General features: G+C 39.2%; 1 protein-coding gene across 2 annotated transcripts in view; it reads right to left on the bottom strand.

Annotated features, from left to right (window-relative positions):
- Positions 1–21,148, bottom strand: part of FNBP1L (formin binding protein 1 like) — a 138,930-nt gene extending 117,782 nt beyond the window's left edge. The window contains exon 1 of one of the 2 annotated variants that reach the window (XM_027114368.1): positions 20,884–21,148. In XM_027114368.1, the coding sequence (XP_026970169.1) occupies positions 20,884–20,907 (24 nt within the window). In that variant the 5' untranslated portion in view covers positions 20,908–21,148. The remainder of the gene's footprint in view (positions 1–20,883) is intronic. The other variant, XM_027114369.1, reaches the window with a different exon arrangement.
- Between the last annotated feature and the right edge of the window lie 1,500 nt (positions 21,149–22,648).

The raw sequence follows: 22,648 nt of genomic DNA, 5'->3' as shown, positions 1-22,648 counted from the left end.
ATGGAACAATTCCTACAGAACACAGGCTCACCCCGCATCCGTACCCCTCCCTCCCCTAGGCCTGAGTGAGCCAGAGCCCCCGAATCAGCTGCCCCTTTAACCCTGTCCTATCTGAGCCAAGAACAGATGCCCTCAGGAGAACTACATACAGAGGCGGGTCCAAATCTAAAGGTGAACCCCAAGAGCTGTGCAAACAAAGAAGAGAAAGGGAAATTTCTCCCAGGAGCCTCAGAAGCAGCGGATTAAATCTCCACAATCAACTTGATGTACCCTGCATCTGTGAATACATAAATAGACAACGAATCATCCCAAATTGACAAGGTGGACTTTGGGAGCAATAATATTTTTTTTCCCTTTTTTTCTTTTTGTGATTGTGTATGTGTATGCGTCTGTATGACATTTTGTCTGTGTAGCTTTGCTTTTACCATTTGCCCTAGCGTTGTCTGTCCATTTTTTTTTTGTTTTGCTTTGGTTTTTTTAGTATAGTTTTTAGCACTTGTTATCATTGGTGGATTTCTTTCTTGGTTTTGTTACTCTCTTCTTTCTTTTTTCCATTACTTTTTAAAAATATATAATTATTTTAATAACTATTTTATTATTTTATCTTATCTTCTATTCTTCTTTCCTTCTTTTTTCTCTGCCCTCTTTTCTGAGCCGTGTGGATGACAGGCTCTTGGTGCTCCAGCCAGGCGTCAGGGCTCTGCCTCTGAGGTGGGAGAGCCAAGTTCAGGACACTGATCCACAAGAGACCTCAGAGCTCCACGTAATATCAAACAGCGAAAATCTCCCAGAGATCTCCATCTAAATGCCAAGACACAGCTCCACTCAACGACCGACAAGCTACGGTGCTGGACACCCTATACCAAACAAACTGGCAAGACAGGAACAAAACCCCGTCCATTAACAGAGACACTCCCTAAAATCATAATAAGGCCACAGACACCCCAAAACACACCACCAGTCGTGGACCTGCCCACCAGAAACACAAGATCCACCCTCATCCACCAGAACACAGGCACTAGTACCCTCCACCAGAAAGCCTACACAACCCACTGAACCAACCTTAGCCACTGGGGACAGACACCAAAAACAACGGGAACTATGAAACTGCAGCCTGCGAAAAGGAGACCCCAAACACAGTAAGTTAGGCAAAATGAGAAGACAGAGAAACACACAGCAGATGAAGGAGCAAGGCAAAAACCCACCAGACCTAACAAATAAACAGGAAATAGGCAGTCTACCTGAAAAAGAATTCAGAATAATGATAGTAAAGATGATCCAAAATCTTGGAAATAGAATGGAGAAAATACAAGATACGTTTAACAAGGACCTAAAAGAACTAAAGAGCAGGGCTTCCCTGGTGGTGCAGTGGTTGAGAGTCCGCCTGCCGATGCAGGGGACACGGGTTTGTGCCCCGGTCCGGGAAGTTCCCACATGCCACAGAGTGGCTAGGTCTGTGAGCCATGGCCGCTGGGCCTGCACATCTGGAGCCTGTGCTCCGCAACGGGAGAGGCCACAACAGTGAGACGCCCGCGTACTGCAAAAAAAAAAAAAAAAAAGAACTAAAGAGCAAACAAACAGTGATGAACAACATAATAAGTGAAAGTAAAAATTCTCTAGAAGGGATCAGTAGCAGAATAACTGAGGCAGAAGAACAGATAAGTGACCTGGAAGATAAAATAGTGGAAATAACTACCGCAGAGCAGAATAAAGAAAAATGAATGAAAAGAACTGAGGACAGTCTCAGAGGCCTCTGGGACAACATTAAATGCACCAACATTCGAATTATAGGGCTCCCAGAAGAAGAAGAGAAAAAGAAAGGGACTGACAAAATATTTGAACAGATTATAATTGAAAACTTCCCTAATATGGGAAAGGAAATAGTTAATCAAGTCCAGGAAGAAAAGAGAGTCCCATACAGGATAAATCCAAGGAGAAATACGCCAAGACACATATTCATCAAACTATCAAAAATTAAATGCAAAGAAAAACTATTAAAGCAGCAAGGGAAAAACAACAAATAACACACAAGGGAATCCCCATAAGGTTAACAGCTGGTAGTTCAGCAGAAATTCTGCAAGCCAGAAGAGAGTGGCAGGATATATTTAAAGTGATGAAGGAGAATACCTACAAACAAGATTACTCTACACAGCAAGGATCTCATTCAGATTTGACGGAAAAATTAAAACATTTATAAACAAGCAAAAACTAAAAGAATTCAGCACCACCACACCAACTTTACAACAAATGCTAAACGAACTTCTCTAGGCAGGAACCACAAGAGAAGGAAAAGACCTACAATAACAAACCCAAAACAATTAAGAAAATGGTAATAGGAACATACATATTGATAATTACTGTAAACATAAATGGATTAAATGCTCCAACCAAAAGACACAGATTGGCTGAAAGGATACAAAAACAAGACCCGTACATATGCTGTCTACCAGAAACCCACCACAGACCTAGGGACACGTACAGACTGAAAGTGAGGGGATGGAAAAAGATATTCCATGCAAATGGAAACCAAAAGAAAGCTGGAGTAGCAATTCTCATACCAGATAAAATAGATTTTAAAAAAAAGACTATTACAAGAGACAAAAAAGGACACTACATAATAATCAAGGGATCAGTTAAGAAGGTATAACAATTGTAAATATTTATGCACCCAACATAGGAGCACCTCAGTACATAAGGTAAATACTAACAGCCATAAAAGGGGAAATCAACAGTAACACAATCATAGTGGGAGACTTTAACACCCCACTTTCACCAATGGACAGCTCATCCAAAATAAAAGCAAATAAGGAAACACAAGCTTTAAATGATACATTAAACAAGATGGACTTAATTGATATTTATAGGACATTCAATCCAAAAACAAAAGAACACACATTCTTCTCAAGTGCTCAGGGAACATTCTCCAGGAGAGATCATATCGTGGGTCACAAATCAAGCCTTGGTAAATTTAAGAAAACTGAAATCGTATCAAGTATATTTTCCGACCACAACGCTATGAGACTAGGTATCAATTACAGGGAAAAATCTGTAAAAAATAAAAACACATGGAGGCTAAACAATACTCTACTTAATAACTAAGAGATCACTGAAGAAATCAAAGAGGAAATCAAAAAATACCTAGAAACAAATAACAATGAAAACAGGACAACCCAAAACCTATGGGATGCAGCAAAAACAATTCTAAGAGGAAAGTTTATAGCAATACAATCCTACCTTAAGAAACACGAAATATCTCAAATAAACAACCTAACCTTACACCTAAAGCAATTAGAGAAAGAATTAAAAAATCCAAAGTTAGCAGAAGGAAAGAAATCATAAAGATCAGATCAGAAATAAATGAAAAAGAAATTAAGGAAACGATAGCAAAGATCAATAAAATTAAAAGCTGGTTCTTTGAGAACATAAAAAAAATTGATAAACCATTAGCCAGACTCATCAAGAAAAAAAAGGGAGAAGACTCAAATCAATAGAATTAGAAATGAAAAAGGGGAGGTAACAACTGACACTGAAGAAATACAAAGAATGATGAGAGGTTACTACAAGCAACTATATGCCAATTAAATGGACAACCTGCAAGAAATGGACAAATTCTTAGAAATGCACAACCCTCCGAAACAGAAACAGGAAGAAATAGAAAATATGAACAGACCAATCAAAAGCACTTAAATTAAAACTGTGATGAAAAATCTTCCAATAAACAAAAGCCCAGGACCAGATGGCTTCAAAGGTGAATTCTTTCAAGCACTGAGAAAAGAGCTAACAGCTATCCTTCTCAAACTCCTCCAAAATATAGCAGAGCGAGGAACACTCCCAAACTCATTCTATGAGGCCACCATCACCCTGATACCAAAACCAGACAAAGACATCACGAAGAAAGAAAACAACAGGCCAATATCACTGATGAACATAGATGCAAAAATCCTCAACAAAATACTAGCAAACAGAATCCAATAACACATTAAAAGGATCATACACCATGATCAAGTGGGGTTTATCCCAAGAATGCAAGGATTCTTCAATACACACAAATCAATCAATGTGATACACCATATTAGCAAACTGAAAGAGAAAAACCATATGATCATCTCAAAAGATGCAGAGAAAGCTTTCGACAAAATTCAACACCCATTTATGATAAAAACCCTCCAGAAAGCATAAAGGGAACTTTCCTCAACATAATAAAGGCCATATATGACAAAGCCACAGCCAACATCATCCTCAATGGTGAAAAACTGTAACTATTTCCACCAAGATGAAGAACAAGGCAAGGTTGCCCACTCTCACCACTATTATTCAACATAGTTTTGTAAGTTTTAGCCACAGCAATCAGAGAAGAAAAAGAAATAAAAGGAATCTAAATCAGAAAAGAAGAAGTAAAGCTGTCACTATCTGCAGATAACATGACACTATACACAGAGAATTCTAAACATGCTACCAGAAAACTACTAAGGTTAATCAATGAATTTGGTGAAGTAGTGGGATACAAAATGAATGCACAGCTGTCTCTTGCATTCCTATACATTACTGATGAAAAATCTGAAAGTGAAATTAAGAAAATTCCCGTTTACCGCTGCAACAAAAAGAATAAAATATCAAGGAATAAACCTACCTAAGGATACAAAAGACCTGTATGAAGAAAATCATAAGATGCTGATGAAAGAAATAAAAGATGATACAAATAGATAGAGAGATATACCATGTTCTTCGACTAGAAGAATCAACATTGCGCAAATGACTATACTACCCAAGGCAATCTACAGATTCAATGCAATCCCTATCAAACTACCACTGGCATTTTTCACAGAAATAAAAACAAAAAAATTCACAATTTGTATGGAAACACGAAAGACCCCGAATACCCAAAGCAATCTAGAGAAATAAAAACGGAGCTGGAGGAATCAGGCTCCCTGACTTCAGACTATAGTACAAAGCTACAGTAATCAAGACAGTAAGGTACTGGCACAAAAACAGACATACAGATCAATGGAACAGGATAGGAAGTCCAGAGATAAACCCACACACATATAGTTACCTTATCTTTGATAAAGGAGGCAAGAATATACAGTGGAGAAAAGACAGCCTCTTCAGTAAGTGGTGCTGGGAAAACTGGACAGCTACATGTAAAAGAATGAAATTAGAACACTCCCTAACACCATACACACAAAGAAACTCAAAATGGATTAAAGACCTAAATGTAAGGCCAGACAATATCAGACTCTTAGAAGAAAACATAGGGAGAACACTCTATGACATAAATCACAGCAAGATCCTTTTTGACCCACCTTCTAGAGAAATGGAAATAAAAACAAAAATAAACAAATGGGACCTAATGAAACAAAATCTTTTGCACAGCAAAGGAAATCATAAACAAGACAAAAAGACAACCCTCAGAATGGGAGAAAATATTTGCAAATGAAGCAACTAACAAAGGATTAATCTCCAAAATTTACAAGCAGCTCATGCAGCTCAATAACAAAAAAACAAACAACCCAATCCAAAAATGGGCACAAGATCTAAATACACATTTCTCCAGAGAAGATATACAGATTGCCAACAAACACATGAAAGAATGCTCAACATCATTAATCATTAGTGAAATGCAAATCAAAACTACAATGAGGAAAAAAAAAAAACTACAATGAGATATCATCTCACACTGGTCAGAATGGCCATCATCAAAAAATCTACCAACAATCAACGCTGGAGAGGGTGTGGAAAAAAGGGAACCCTCTTGCACTGCCGGTGGGAATGTAAATTGATACAGCCACTATGGAGAACAGTATGGAGGTTCCTTAAAAAACTACAAATAGAACTACCATACGACCCAGCAATCCCACTACTGGGTATATACCCTGAGAAAACCATAATTCACGAAGAGTCACGTACCACAATATTCACTGCAGCTCTATTTAAAATAAACAGGACACGGAAGCAACCTAAGGGTCCATCAACAGATGAATGCATAAAGAAGATGTGGCACATAAAAACAATGGAATACTACTCAGCCATAAAAAGAAACGAAACCGAGTTATTTGTAGTGGGGTGGATGGACTTAGAGTCTGTCACACAGAGTGAAGTAAGTCAGAAAGAGAAAAACAAATACTGTATGCTAACACATATACATGGAATCTAAAACAAAAACAAAAACAAAAATGGTCATGAAGAACCTAGGGGCAAGACAGGAATAAAGACACAGACCTACTAGAGAATGGACTTGAGGATATGGGGAGGGGGAAGGGTAAGCTGGGACAAGTGAGAGAGTGGCATGGACATATATACACTACCAAACGTAAAACAGATAGCTAGTGGGAAGCAGCCGCATAGTACAGGGAGATCAGCTCAATGGTCTGTGACCACTTAGAGGGGTGGGATAGAGAGTGTGGGAAGGAGGGAGACGCAAGAGGGAAGAGACATGGGGACATATGTATATGTATAACTGATTCACTTTGTTATAAAGCAGAAACTAACACACCATTGTAAAGCAATTATACTCCAATAAAGGTGTTGGAAAAAAAAAAAAAGAGAACATCCCTGTTAGTGCAGTGGTTAAGAATCCGCCTGCCAATGCAAGAGACATGGGTTTGAGCCCTGGTCTGGGAAGATCCCACATGCCACGAAGCAGCTAAGGCCGTGCACCACAACTACTGACCCTGAACTCTAGAGCCCATGAGCCACAATTACTGCGCCGGTGTTGCCATAATTGCTGAAGCCCGCATGCCTAGAGCCCATGCTCCGCAACAAGAGAAGCCACTACAATGAGAAACCTGCTCACCACAACGAAGAGTATCCCCCGCTCGCCGCAACTAGAGAAACCCCGTATGCAGCAACGAAGACCCAATGCAGCCAAAAATAATTAATTAATTAATTTTAAAAAGTAAAAAATAAATTTTAAAAAAACATATATTGTACAACACAGGGAATACAACCAATATTTTATAATAACTATAAACGGAATATAATAGTTAAAAGTTGTGAATCATTTTATTGTACACCTATGACCTATGTAATATTGTACCTCAACTGTACTTCCATTAAAAAATAAAAACAAATTAAATTAAAAAATAAAATAAAATGGAAAGTCACGCATGGGGACACTGATTCAAGATGGCAGAGTAGAAGGATGTGCGCTCACTCCCTCCTGCGAGAGCACCAGAATGACAACTGCTGAACAATCATCAAAAAGAAGACACTGGAACACACCAAGAAAGATTCCCCACATCCAAAGACAGAGGACAACCCGCAATGAGACGGTAGGAGGGGCGCAATCACAGGAAAATCAAATCCCATAACGGCTGGGTGGGTGACTCACAAACTGGAGAACACTTATACCACAAAAGTCCACCCACTGGAGTGAAGGTTCTGAGCCCCACGTCAGGCTTCCCAACCTGGGGGTCCAGGAACAGAAGGAGGAATTCCTAGAGAAGCAGACTTTGAAGGCTAGCGGGATTTGACTGCAGAACTTTGACAGGACTGGGGGAAACAAGCCTCCAATCTTGGAGGGCACACACAAAGTCGTGTGCGCATCGTGACCCAGGGGAAGGAGCAGTGACCCCATAGGAGACTGAACCATACCTACCTGCTAGTGTTGGAGGGTCTCCTGCAGAGGCGGGGGGTGGCTGTGGGGAAAAGGACACTGGCAGCAGAAGTTCTGGGAAGTACTCCTTGGCATGAGCCCGCCCAGAGTCACCATTAGCCACACCAAAGAGCCGGGTAGGCTCCAGTGTTGGGTCACGTCAGGCCAAACAACCAACAGGGAGGGACCCAGACCCCACCTATCAGTAGACAAGTGGATTAAAGTTTTACTGAGCTCTGCCCATCAGAGCAACACTCAGCTCTACCCACCACCAGTCCCTCCCATTAGGAAGCTTGCACAAGCCTCTTAGATAGCCTCATCCACCAGATGGCAGACAGCAGAAGCAAGAACTACAATTTTGCAGGCTGTGAAGGAAAACCACACTCAAAGAAGTACAGGCAAAATGAAAGGCAGAGGACTTTGTACCAGATGAAGTAACAAGATAAAACCCAGAAAAACAACTAAATGAAGTGGAGACAGGCAACCTTCCAGAAAAAGAATTCAGAATGACAGTGAAGATGATCCAGGACCTCAAAAAAACAATGGAGGCAAAGATCAAGAAGATGCAAGAAATGTTTAACAAAGACCTAGAAGAATTAAGGAACAAACAGAGATGAACAATACAATAACTGAAATGAAAAATACACTAGAAGGAATCAACAGCAGAATAACTGAGGCAGAAAAACGGGTAAGTGACCTGGAAGACAGAATGGAGGAACTCACTGCCACAGAACAGAATAAAGAAAAAAGAATGAAAAGCAATGAAGACAGCCTAAGAGACCTCTGGGACAACATTAAATGCACCAACATTAGCATTATAGGGGTCCCAGTAGGCGAAGAGAGGGAGAAAGGACCCAAAACAATATTTGAAGAGATTATAGTCTAAAACTTCCCTAACATGGGAAACGAAACAGCCATCCAAGTCCAGGAAGCACAGAGAGTCCCAGGCAGGATAAACGCAAGGAGAAACAGGCCAAGACACATAGTAATCAAATAGACAAAAATTAAAGACAAAAAAAAATTACTGAAAGCAGCAAGGGAAAAATGACAAATAATATACAAGGGAACTCCCATAAGGTTAACAGCTGATTTCTCTGCAGACACTCTACAAGCCAGAAGAGAGTGGCATGACATATTTAAAGTGATGAAAGGGAAGAAACTACAACCAAGATTACGCTACCTAGCAAGGATCTCATTCAGATTTGATGGAGAAATCAAAACCTTTACAGACAAGCAAAAGCTAAAAGAATTCAGCACCAGCAAACCAGCTCTACAACAAATGCTAAAGGAACTTCTCTAAGTGGGAAACACAAGAAAAGCACCTACAAAAACAAACCCAAAACAATTAAGAAAATGGTTATACGATCATACATATCAATAATTACCTTAAATGTGAATGGATTAAATGTTCCAACCAAAAGACACAGGCTCACTGAATGGATACAAAAACAAGACCCATATATATATCGTCTACAAGCAACCCACTTAAGACCTAGGGACACATACAGACTGAAAGTGAGGGGATGGAAAACGATATTCCATGCAAATGGAAATCAAAGGAAAGCTGGAATAGGAATACTCATATCAGATAAAATAGACTTTAAAATAAACAATATTACAAGAGACAAGGAAGGACACTACATAATGATCAAGGGCTCAATCCAAGAAAAAAATTATAACAATTATAAATATATATGCACCCAACACAGAAGCACCTCAATACATAAGGTAACTGCTAACAGCTATAAAAGAGCAAATCCACAGTAACACAATAATAGTAGGGGACTTAAGCACTTCACTTACACCAATGGACAGATCATCCAGAGAGAAAATTAATAAGGAAACACAGCTCTAAATGACACAATAGACCAGATAGATTTAATTGACGTTTATAGGACACTCCATCCAAAAAGAGCTTTTACACTTTCTTCTCAAGTGCGCATGGAGCATTCTCCAGGATAGATCACATCTTGGGTCACAAATGAAGCCTCAGTAAATTTAAGAAAATTGAAATCATATCATGCATCTTTTCTGACCACAACGCTATGAGATTAGAAATGAATTACAGGGGAAAAAAACATAAAAAACACAAACACATGGAGACTAAACACTACATTACTAAATAACCAAGAGATCACTGAAGAAATCAAAGAGGAAATCAGAAAATACCTAGAGGCAAATGACAATGAAAACACGACGATCCAAAACCTATGGGATTCAGCAAAAGCAGTTCTAAGAGGGAAGTTTACAGCTATACCAGCCTACCTCAAGAAACAAGGAAAATCTCAAATAAATAATCTAACCTTACACCTAAAGGAACTAGAGAAAGAAGAATGAACAAAACCCAAAGTTAGCAGAAGGAAAGAAATCATAAATATCAGAGCAGAAATAAATGAAATAGAAACAAAGAATACAATAGCAAAGATCAATAAAACTAAAAGCTGGTTCTTTGAGAAGATAAACAAAATTGATAAACCATTAGCCAGACTCATCAAGAAAAAGAGGGAGAGGAGTCAAATCAATAAAATTAAAAATGAAAAAGGAGAAGTTACAACAGACACTGCAGAAATACAAAGCATCCTAAGAGACTACTACAAGCAACTTTATGCCAATAAAATGGACAACCTGGAAGAAATGGACACATTCTTAGAAAGATATAACCTTACAAGACTGAACCAGAAAGAATTAGAAAATATGAAGACCAATCACAAGCACTGAAATTGAAACTGTGATGAAAAATCTTCCAACAAACAAAAGTCCAGGACCAGTTGGCTTCACAGGTGAATTCTATCAAATATTTAGAGAAGAGCTAACACCCATCCTTCTCAAACTCTTCCAAAAAATTGCAGAGGAAGGAACACTCCCAAACCCGTTCTATGAGGCCACCATCACCCTGATACCAAAACCAAACAAAGATACTACAAAAAAAGAAAAATTACAGACCAATATCACTGATGAATATAGATGCAAAAATCCTCAACAAAATACTAGCAAACAGAATCCAACAACACATTAAAAGGATCATATACCATAATCAAGTGGGATTTATCCTAGGGATGCAAGGATTCTTCAATATACTCAAACCAATCAATGTGATACACCATATTAACAAATTGAAGAATAAAAACCATATGATCATCTCCATAGATGCAGCAAAGCTTTCGACAAAATTCAACACTCATTTACGATAAAAACTCTCCAGAAAGTGGGCATACAGGGAACCTACCTCAACATAATAAAGGCCATATATGACAAACCCACAGCAAACATCATTCTCAGTGGTGAAAAACTGAAAGCATTTCCTCTAAGATCAGGAACAAGGATGTCCACTCTCACCACTCTTATTCAACATAGTTTTGGAAGTCCTAGCCATGGCAATCAGAGAAGAAAAAGAAATAAAAGGAATACAAATTGGAAAAGAAGAAGTAAAACTGTCACTGTTTGCAGATGACATGATACTATACATAGAGAATCCTAAAGATGCCACTAGAAAACTAATAGAGCTAATCAATGAATTTGATAAAGTTTCAGGAAACAAAATTAATGCACAGAAATCTCTTGCATTCCTATAGACTAATGATGAAAAATCCGAAAGAGAAATTAAGGAAACACTCCCATTTACCACTGCAACAAAAAGAATAAAATACCTAGGAATAAACCAACCTAGGGAGACGACCTGTATGCAGGTAACTATAAAACACTGATGAAAGAAATTAAAGATGACACCAACAGATGAAGAGATATACCATGTTCTTGGATTGGACAAATCAATATTGTGAAAATGACTATACTACCTAAAGCAATCTACAGATTCAACGCAATCCCTATCAAATTACCAATGGCGTTTTTTTACAGAACTAGAACAAAAAATCTTAAAATTTGTATGGATATACAAAAGACCCCGAATAGCCAAAGCAGTCTTGAGGGGAAAAAACGGAGCTGGAGGAATCAGACTCCCTGTCTTCAGACTATACTAAAAAGCTACAGTAATCAAGACAATATGGTACTGGCACAGAAACAGAAACATAGATCAGTGGAACAAGATAGAAAGCCCAGAGGTAAAAACACGCACCTATGGTCAACTAATCTATGACAAAGGAGGCAAGGATATACAATGGAGGAAAGACAGTCTCTTCAATAAGTGGTGCTGGGAAAACCAGACAGCTACATGTAAAACAATGAAATGAGAACACTCCTTAACACCATACACAAAAATCAACTCAAAATGGATTAGAAACCTAAATATAAGACCAGACACTATAAAATTCTTAAAGGAAAACATTGGAAGAACACTCTTTGATATAAATCACAGCAAGATCCTTTTTGACCCACTTCCTAGAGAAACTGAAATAAAAACAAAAATAAACATATGGGACCTAATGAAACTTCAAAGCTTTTGCACAGCAAAAGAAACCATAAACAAGACGAAAAGACAACACTCAGAATGGGAGAATATATTTGCAAACGAATCAAGGGACAAAGGATTAATCTCCAAAATATATAAACAGCTCATGCAGCTCAATATTAAAAAAACAAACAACCCAATCCAAAAATGGGCAGAAGACCTAAATAGACATTTCTCCAAAGAAGACATACAGATGGCCAAGAAGCACATGAAAAGCTGCTCAACATCACTAATTATTTGAGAAATACAAATCAAAAGTTCAATGAGGTATCACCTCACACCAGTTAGAATGTTCTTCATCAGAAAATCTACAAACAACAAATGCTGGAGAGGGTGTGGAGAAAAGGGAACCCTCTTGCACTGTTGGTGGGAATGTAAATTGATACAGCCACTATGGAGAACAGTATGGAGATTCCTTTAAAAACTAAAAATAGAATTACCATATGATCCAGCAATCCCACTACTGGGCATATACCCAGAGAAAACTACAATTCAGAAAAACACAGGCACCCCAATGTTTACTGCAGCACTATTCACAATAGCCAGGTCATGGAAGCAACCTAAATGCCCATGGACAGATGAATGGATAAAGAAGATGTGGTACATATATACAATGGAATATCACTCAGCCATAAAAACGAACGAAATGGGGTCATTTGTTGAGACATGGATGGATCTAGAGACTGTCATACAGAGTGAAGTAAGTCAGAAAGAGAAAAACAAATATCATATATTAACGCATATATGTGGAACCTAGAAAAATGGTACAGATGAACCGGTTTGCAGGGCAGAAATTGAGACACAGATGTAGAGAACAAACGTATGAACACCTGGGGGGAAAGCCGTGGGGGGGTGGGGGTGGGGGTGTGATGAATTGGGCGATTGGGATTGACATGTATACACTGATGTGTATAAAACTGATGACTAATAAGAACCTGCTGTATAAAAAAAAAAGTGATCAAATGTATTCTATTGGAAAGAAGCAAAAATACACCGTATTTACTGTCTAAATTATATAATAATTTAATGATAAAAACAAAAGGCGGGGGGAGTTCCCTGGTGGTCTAGTAGCTAGGATTCAGTGCTTTCACTGCCGTGGCCCAGGTTCAATCCCTGGTCAGGGAACTGAGATCCCACAAGCTGCACAGCATGGCCAAAGGAAAAAAAAAAAAAGTATGTTCAGAAAACAAACAAAAAGCAGCTCTTAGAAATTAAAAATATAATAGCAAAAACGAAAATCTCAGCGTAAGAATTTCCAGTTTCCAGTAGTGTCGGGCTAGATTATTTGGATCAACTATCACTATTCCACTGGATAAGAACTTTTAAATATGGATAAAATAGATTCCAAAAATTTTAAAGCACCAAAAAACAAGCCAAGACAATAAGGAATTACAAAGTCACAAGTGAAGTAAAAATGAGAATCCAGAAAGGGAAAAAAGCATATACCACCTATTTTTGCCCTGAGGATATTTTGGATTTTTTGTTTTGATAACATTGCAAGAGCTATGGGGACAATAACAAAATCCAACAACCACAGGAGGGAATTTCAAGCCCTAAACTTGTTTTAAGGTGGTCCCAGACTAGGAGTGACCCCAGGCACATGGCAGAAGAAAATACAAATCCTACATATACAATGAAACACTATAGACTAACCACAGAAGGATGATTCTCAAAGAGATCATATTAAATGGAAGAAGTCAGATGAAGTACATACCATATTATCAGTTTTGTGAGGTTAAAAAAACCTACAAAACTAATCAATGGCAATGCAACTCAGAATAGTGATTGATTGCCTTTGGGGGATATTTACTGGGGATGGCATAAGTGAGACTTCCATATCTTGCTCTTGGTTGGGAGTGACATGAATGAGTGCATTTATTTTATTTTTTCAAATCTTAACGTACATATAAAAACTGTACACTTTAATGTATGAATGTTATAATTTAATGAAGCTTTTATTTTAAATGAAGATGAAATAAGAAAATTTTCAAATTAAATAAGTTAACAAATACTAATTATATTCAGCTTTCGCAAATAGTAAAGGATGTTAATTTAGTTCATGGTCTAAGTCTAGAAGATGATTCAAAAGTAATGGTTGCTATTTACCATAGCATTTTCAATGATTTTGATTTTTATAATTTATAATGGAAAAAAATCTCAACTAGCCACCATTAACATTTTTTTATTTATCTTTTTTTAGTTATTTCTGAGATATACATTTTAAAGTAATAACTAAAATTATGACTTATAACATTATACCAGAACATAAGATTTTTAGAAATTTCATGTAATGTCTGAAACATTTATATTAACATATTTCCATTAAAATAACCCAATGAAAGTTTAGTATTAATTGTGTTTTTGTTTGTTTTTTTATACTGCAGGTTCTTATTAGTCATCAATTTTATACACATCAGTGTATACATGTCAATCCCAATCGCCCAATTCATCACACCACCATCCCCATCCCACAGCTGTTTTCCCCCCTTGGTGTCCATACTGTTGTTCTCTACATCTGTGTCTCAACTTCTGCCCTGCAAACCGGTTCATCCGTTAACATTTTTCAAAAATCTCTCAGAATCACCGTAACTTTTGTGCTCTCTGAAAAATCAATCTTTTATGTTTTCCCAATTCATTAACTCTCAGACCATTTACATTTATATCATTTATACATGACAACCCTAATGTCAAAGCATATAACAACACTGTTTTCATTTTTAGAATCCAAAGGGCCACAAAATAGGCTATAAATAAGATAATCATTTGTACTCAAATAATTTAAGGAGATGAGAACTTAAGACCTAAATAAATTGAGAAAAATTTCATATGAAAAGACAGAAGTAATTAAATTTCAGATTATAAAAAGGATCCCTAAGATTAAAGAAAGGTATGAGACATACATGTTGGGGAAAAAAACATTAAAATAACCTTAGTTTTCAAAACATAGTTTGATGATAGAGTTCTAACAATTCATTGATTCCCTCATTCAACAAATATTTCACTGCTTATTATATGCCTATTCCTTTTCTACAAATTAGGAATACAACAGGGATACAAAAGGAATAAAACAGATGACTTTATGCTCTAGAAACAAAATAATGGTGTGCCAAAAATAGGAAAATCTGATTCTATACATTTATGTTTTTTCAACATATAACAAATATATACTAATATTTCACATATTTCACAAGGTATTGTTAAAAGTCTGATGATTAGTTCTCGATCAAGAACTTAAGAAAGGGCTTCCCTGGTGGCACAGTGGTTGAGAGTCCGCCTGCCGATGCAGGGGACACGGGTTCGTGCCCCGGTCCGGGAAGATCCCACATACTGCGGAGCGGCTGGGCCCGTGAGCCATGGCCGCTGGGCCTGCGCGTCCGGAGCCTGTGCTCCGCAACGGGAGAGGCCACAACAGTGAGAGGCCCGCATACCGCAAAAAAAAAAAAAAAAGAACTTAAAAAATTGCTAATATATGGAAAAAGGTTTTGCTTCCTATAAAACAAAACTTTTACATAATATTTTCCTACTAGTTTTTAATACGCACATGACTATGTTCCCCAAAAAAGAATTTTTTGTTTTTTGCTATTGAGATGAAAATGCTTAAAGTTGAAGATTATTAAATAAGATACCACTGGTAGGTACACATAGAAGATGTTCCATAATTACAAACCATTATTATTCTCTTGTCCTATTTCCTGCCTGCAAACAGGAGCTGATAAGGAAAAGTAGGCAGAACAGGCTTTTAAGTTTCTAGCCAAACCTGTATTTTATAGATTGGGGGTAGAAGAGAGCATTTTTTAAGATAAAAGGCAGGGAAGAGGAGTAGAAATGAGTGGTTTAAAGAATTAGCGATGAAGAGGAGATACTGGTTACAGTTCCACCTTATTATTGTCAGGGCAAAATGGTGGCATAAATGGGTGTCTTGATTGCCTGTCACCCTCCTTAACTAGTAACAATAATATCTGTAATACAGTGTTGAACACAACAATTTCTACCCAAAAAAAAGATGTAAGATATAAATATTTATACCATTACTATTTTCCAAAGATTTGAATATATAAGAAATAAATATAAGGTGGTAGTCCCATAAGAAAGATAATATCCAGAATGTGTACTCTGGAAGGAAGAAGGGGTGGGAAGGAACTGGTCAACAAAGGATATTCTGAACAGTGATATCAATGTAAGGGAATATTCTAGAGTTAGGAAAGTAATATCACCTCAACATGACTCTAAGATTTTTCACAGCAGGTCTGACATTATAAGCCTTAATAAATCTTACCATACATCACACAGTGCTTCCCCATAATAGACACTCAATAATTATTTCATTTTTTAAACCAAATTCCTACACTAGTTTCATGGCCTTTGAAAAAAACAATACAACTCACATGATAAGGAGCTCTCTTTGTCGAACTCCTCTAGATAAGCACCTTCTAAAAAAATCTTAAGTAAAACTAAGATTTGGTCTAACCACTATAGATTACAATGGGACCAAATTCCTTTGTTCTAGAAAAATCTACATGTGGCCTAAGATTTCATCAGCTATTTGGGGTTTTTTCCCCCCTTCAGTTTTATTGAGATATAACTGGCATGCAGCACTGTATAAGTTTAAGGTACAGCACAATGATTTGACTTAACATGCATCATAAAATGATTACCACAATAAGTTCAGTGAATATCCATCATCTCATACAGATACAAAATTAAAGAACTAAAAAAACTTTTTTTCCTTTGGGATGAGAATTCTTAGGATCCACACTCTCTTAACAACTTTCATATATAACATACAACAGTGTTAACTGTATTTACCACCTTGTACATTACATCCCCAGTACTTACTTATAACTGGAAGTTTATACCTTTGGGCTGCCTTCATCTATTTCCCCCTCCTCCCTACCCTCCCCCGACGACAAATCTAATCTCGCCATGAGCTTGTTTTTGAAGTATAACTGACCTACAACACTGTTAGTTCCTGTTACACAACATAGTGATTTGATATTTCTAAACATTTCAAAATGATCACCACGGCAAGATGAGTTACCATTCATCGGCTATTGTGGCAGTCACATCATCAGTCTATCAGGTAAACTCACAACAACTACCTTTAGAGGTCAGTTCTTCCCCAATCTGTAAAAGTTGTTAACCAAAATACTAAAACTTAACTTCATCATTTTGGCTTCAGATTGTTAAAACCGTCTTGAATTGTTAACTAGATCACTAATTTATCATCACCTACGAAGGCCTTCAGAACCATAAAAACTTCCTCAAGGATGCAATTATTAATCAGTAATCAATACTCTGGGTAATGCAATGAACTACTAATTCAACTGGGCGAAACATGTATGATCAGCAATAGGCACTGTATTAGAGAAAACAAAAAGATTAACCCAGTCCCTACACTCAAGGACTCAAAAAGTCTAGTACATTTACGATATAAGTGTTAAAATAGAAGTGCTACATAGAGAAAAAAGATAAAGAAGCATTAAATTAAAGGGTTAAGACTAGGAGTGTAAAATAAAGAATCCACTGAATCTATCATGCAATGCACACTTTTCAGTTTCTTCCGAAAAGATATCATGAGCTTTGTCAAATGCACCTAGCTAAAAAGTATGATGAAAATAACAATGGCTTTTAAATTATACACTCTGAAAACTAAGGACCAAAAATCATAGACCAGGAAACTAAGACATAAAAAAGGTTTATATGTTTCCTATAAATTAAGTCAGACATTTGAACCTACTTCCTAATTTCCAGACTAGTCCCCTCATTTCCCGGCCGGGGTAAGGGAGGGGAATTTTTTAATAAATCATGATTTGAATGTGATGTGCTCAGCCATTTTCTTTCCTATCTATACACTCGCAGTCCATACATACACTGATTTTTTTTTCCATTGAACTTTAACTGGCTCTTCAAAAAACTAAAAGCCTATCTCCTAATAAATAAAACTTACTGACTAAACATAGGACTTCTCCAATCTCTAATTTCCTTATTTGTAAAAAGAGCTAATAATTACAAAATCTATGCTTTGCAATATCATTAATTCATATTTAGACTTCTTAATCCAACCATTCTTCCTATGGTAATAAAGAATTCAACACAATAAACAATGCATCCTGAAGAAATGAAGACGCTGTCATCTCTTTGCATTATATTACCCAGAACTGAGTCTCTAGCATATATTCACTACTTTGCCTAAATGCTCATTCGGAACACAAGAAATCCCTTAAAGCACAGTTCAAATTTATTACCAGTTGATTCATATCCCCTCACAACTACACAAACAAAAGTCTGACACAACCAATTTAGCCTATCACAATCAGTTCTGTCCCCCATAGTCACTATTAGAGTGGTTTTAATTTTTTTACTTTATTCTCAAGTTTAACATAAGACAGATAGCAATAAATGCCAATGAGTATTATAAGAAATAAACTTAAGTTTGAGTGCATAACTGCATTTTATCATAATTTTTTTTGTAACATGTTATCAATAAAGTTTAACTCTGGGACAGTAAGGTGATCCTACACATGAAAATAATATAAGAACTGGTTTCTAAATTCAAATTTTCAAGATAATTTTCCCAACCTCAAATTCCTCAATGGCAAGAGCACAGTTCAGGTGTCTGTTACAATCTACTGGAAACACAATATCCTTTTTCAAAACTGAGATTAGTAAAAAATAGGAAATCTAGTCAAATTTTTCTAAGGTCTCTTCTGGTCCCAACAATAGTCCTCTACACCAACTTCTACTTATGTAAGGTGTAAGCATCCAACTGATATTAGCTGATTCCACATTATTTAATTCCTAATAAATGTTTCCCTCAAATCCTCAAACCACTAAAAAAAATTTAAAACATGGAGATATATTAAGTTTTACGAGAAAAATTAATTTTAAAATTTTTCATAATTTTCAAAAGGATACGAAACAATTTTTAGTTAGAACAGAAATTCCCATCTCTTCTATGGTTTACCTTTTTAAATTGCTGAAAAACTACTCAAATGCTGAACGTAAATAACCAAACTACAGGAGATGGGTAATTGCTTCTGATTGTATTATATTCTTAAATTAAAATTTTTTTAAAGCTTTAAAAATCACATTTTAGTCTTCTCTAAAATATTTTGTTCCTCCTTAAAACTGCTTTTCTACAGTGTGATACAAAGCAATTTTTTCCAATCTAAATTAAGAGTTACACCTAAATAATATTCCTCCACTGTTTTATTATTTGTACTTTTTAAAAGTATTCTGCTTATATTGTTGCTCCCTCTGAAACATGGATCATACAAGTATGTAAAAATAAAAATATTTTCTAATTATAAAAATGGAAAATGAAATATATCCACTCCTTTAATTAGGAAATACTATAATCAATTAGAGAATGTACTAAATCAAAGGGAAGAGATCAATAATGCCTGAGAATCTAACCAAAGTAAAAGATTAAAGCTCACATAATTTACTATACAATCCCCCCAATACAAGAACAATTAATGCTATCTAAGAACGTAACGGAGAGGCTCCTAGATATTTTCTCTTGGGTGGTGTGTTTACAGACTGGGCAAACACTTGTCCAGAACGCTGCAGATTCCTGGGCTTGCTAAGGAGGTGTTCAACTAGACGAACTCTAAAGTCTCTTTCAATTCTAAGATTCCCAATCTGTGAATAAAATGTGAAAAACAACATAAAACACTGTGCCCAATGAAGGCTGATCAATTAACCGATATGCCTTCACTGCCACCCTAACTGTCTGCCTGGAGACGAAAAAGTTCTTTCTCCTCTTTTCTCTGCAGTGATTTCACGAGATCCTGGTTAACAAAAGGCACGGAAAACATGCACAGGTGGGATAAAAAGAGGAGTGGCTGAAATGAGGCGGCTCTCGGGACAGCGCCCCCAGCTCCCCGTCCCTCGGCAGCACCTGAGAAATCACTGCCCTCCACACCTCCACCCTTCTGTGGAGGCGTCGCGAGAGAATTCTCCGACCTATTACAGTCCACCCGCACCTGGCCAGAGACCGGTCATTGTCTGGAGCCTTCAGCGCCCAAGACAAGCAAGGAGGAAAGAGAAAGAAAAGCGGGAGAAGGAGTGAGAATAATGGACAACAGAAAGGGAAGTAAAGCAATTGGGAAGCCATACGCTCCTTTTGGCAAAATTGGCTTTCCCATCGATCACTCAATTTAATTCAGATCCCAAATGCCAACCCCCCGGCCCAAGGCAGCAGCCAGGGGTGGCCCAGCCGGAGTCCCCGAAGCTACCCCGGTCTGAGAACGGAGACAAGGAGAGGGAAATGGGCGTGTGGGTTGGGCCTGGCTGGCCGGAGGCCGGGCTCGGAACAAAGCCTCCCGGCTCCCCCTACCTGGGGCGAGGGCGGCGGGCGGTGCCTCGCGGCTCCCCGCGTCGCCCCAGCCCGGCGACGCCCTCGCCCCGGGGACCCTTGCCAGGGCGAGGGGCCGCGGCGAGCCCCCTCCCCGCCCGCTAACAGCGCCCCTTCGGGACAATAGGCCCCCTCCCCCGCCTACGGGAGGGGAGATACAAAGGCAGAGAAGCGCGGCCCGGCACGGAGCCAGGCGTCCGGAAAGTGAAGGCGGAGGAGGGAGAGGGGACAGGAGAGGATGGCGGCGGACGCGGCAGCCCGCGGGCCGCTCCCCCAGCCGTCCAAGCCTCTGCTCTCAGCCCCACCGCCGCGGCAACGACGGGAGCGCGTACCAGCAGCCTCTCAAGTCCCGGCCGAGAGGGAAGAAGGGTCTGCACACAAAGAGGAGCGGGACCCCCACCCTCCGCCAACACCAGCGCCGGGGATGGCCCGACGCGCTCTGGCCGCCAACGGCCAGCGGCGCCTGCCCAGCCCGAGCCCCTCCGGGGCCGGGGTTCGCACTGGGCGCCCCTCTCCCGGACTCACCCAAAGCTCCGTGCCCCAGCTCATGGCGGAACTCGAGGCGACTCGAGCCGTCTGGCTGCCCCGCTGTCCGTCCGTCTGTCGGCTCTGCAGTCAGTCTGTCCGACCTCCCACTGGCGGGCTCGCGGCTCAGCTGCTCAGCCTCCGAAGGTGCCGCCACCGCCGGTTTCCCCAGTGAGGGAGAAAGACGCGACTGGAGAAGCCGCCGACGCCGCGTCCCCGCCTCCCGAAGCCTGCGGGGAGGGGGCCCGGGCTGCGGGGAGGCGGGACGCGGAGAGGGGAGGGGGCTGGGCGCGATGCACCCTGGGATTGGGGCGGACCCGCTCTCGCCTGGCGGAGGTTGGTAGGGTCCGCTCGCCGAAGGGTTTCGGCTCTTCCCTCGCGTCCAGTCTCTTGCTTCTCATACCTCCTGGCTCGGGCTATCCCACCGCCGCCGTCATTCGAATATCTGCCTCCAAGAAGGAAAGGGAGGGAAGGAAAAGTCGCCCACAGCCCTTCTCTACCCTGAGCCCCTTAAATGAGGCAACTCCTTCCTGCCTCTTGCCTCCTCCACTTGGGAGAAACCCAGATAAAGAAACCTCATCCAAATCCTTGGGTTTAGATTGTGAAGAGTTGTAGTCTATTTATAAGAAAAAAAGTCTTAATGGTTAAAGTGATCTTAGGAATCACCGAAACGTGTAGAGCGTCAAAGGAGAAGGCAACTTGCCCGATTCTGTTTTTAACAAAACATTTTAATTTTGTAAGTCCTGTCAGGAAATCATAAAAAGAGGCAGATCTTTCGGCATTCATTTGGGAATGTTGCCATGACAGGAGATGAAAAACATGCACAAATGTGACCCGAGCTGTCACCTAAAGGGAAAGGAGAACTGAGCTTGCCCCCTTTCTGGAATGGGCACCTCGTGCGTGGAGGTGTTGGATGGGAGGCAGATTCCTAACCGGTAGTGCAAAGAGCCTCTTCCGAACTTCAGATATCTCTCACTCAGAATATCGGAACCTTGGATGCAGGTCCACCATTTCCTTTTTTCTCTGTGGAGTTACTTCCTGGCCTTTCTGAATAATCATTAACTGCAGTCGGCAAGTTTGACTTGTTGCTATTAAGACATCAAGTACGCTTAGCAACTCCCTAACTTATGCTTGAGCGTTAATTGCTTGTCTCCGAAACACCACACACACACATACACACACACAGAGTTCAGTCCAGTTACTAGTAGTAAAGTACTCCTCAGTGTGTCTTGACAGCTATGTCTTAAGTTCTCCCAACCGGCTAGTCAGCATTCGAAACTCCCCCCCATTATAGGGCCTGCTCAGGTGCCCCAATCTCTTCCGCTTTAATCCTTGTCCCTGCCTAGCTGTACTTCCTCTTGGCCTTGAGGCAAATATCCTGAGCCCTCCTGACCTTCCAGCCACGACTCTTGCTAAATTGTTTGCTGCAGTTCTGAGTCCAGCTCCAGGATACAAATACCTCTTCCAAGTGGGTTGTCACCAATATTTAAATGCTCATGTGCCATGCACTGAAAAGGCTGTTAAGCATTGACTAAACACTTTCTCTTTCCAACATTTTTCTATTTCCTTCAAGGTTATTTATGTCACCTAACACTACTATCTACCTCTCCTACCCCTTTAAAAAAAATTGTGCTTTCCATTTCAAAGTAAAATAATCTACCATTCACAGTAAAGATTATCCTCAACCATACTGTTTACACAATTCCCCAATTGAACATAAAGTTTTATCTCCTAGATGAGCATTTTTCTTCTTCCAAAATTTCTG

This window comes from Aethalodelphis obliquidens, unplaced genomic scaffold (genome assembly GCF_003676395.1).
Source record: "Aethalodelphis obliquidens isolate GAN/ISIS:26980383/991018 unplaced genomic scaffold, ASM367639v1 scaffold13, whole genome shotgun sequence".
NCBI lineage: Eukaryota > Metazoa > Chordata > Mammalia > Artiodactyla > Delphinidae > Aethalodelphis > Aethalodelphis obliquidens.
Note: the sequence above shows the minus strand (reverse complement) of the source record. Positions and strands in the feature narration are given on the sequence as shown.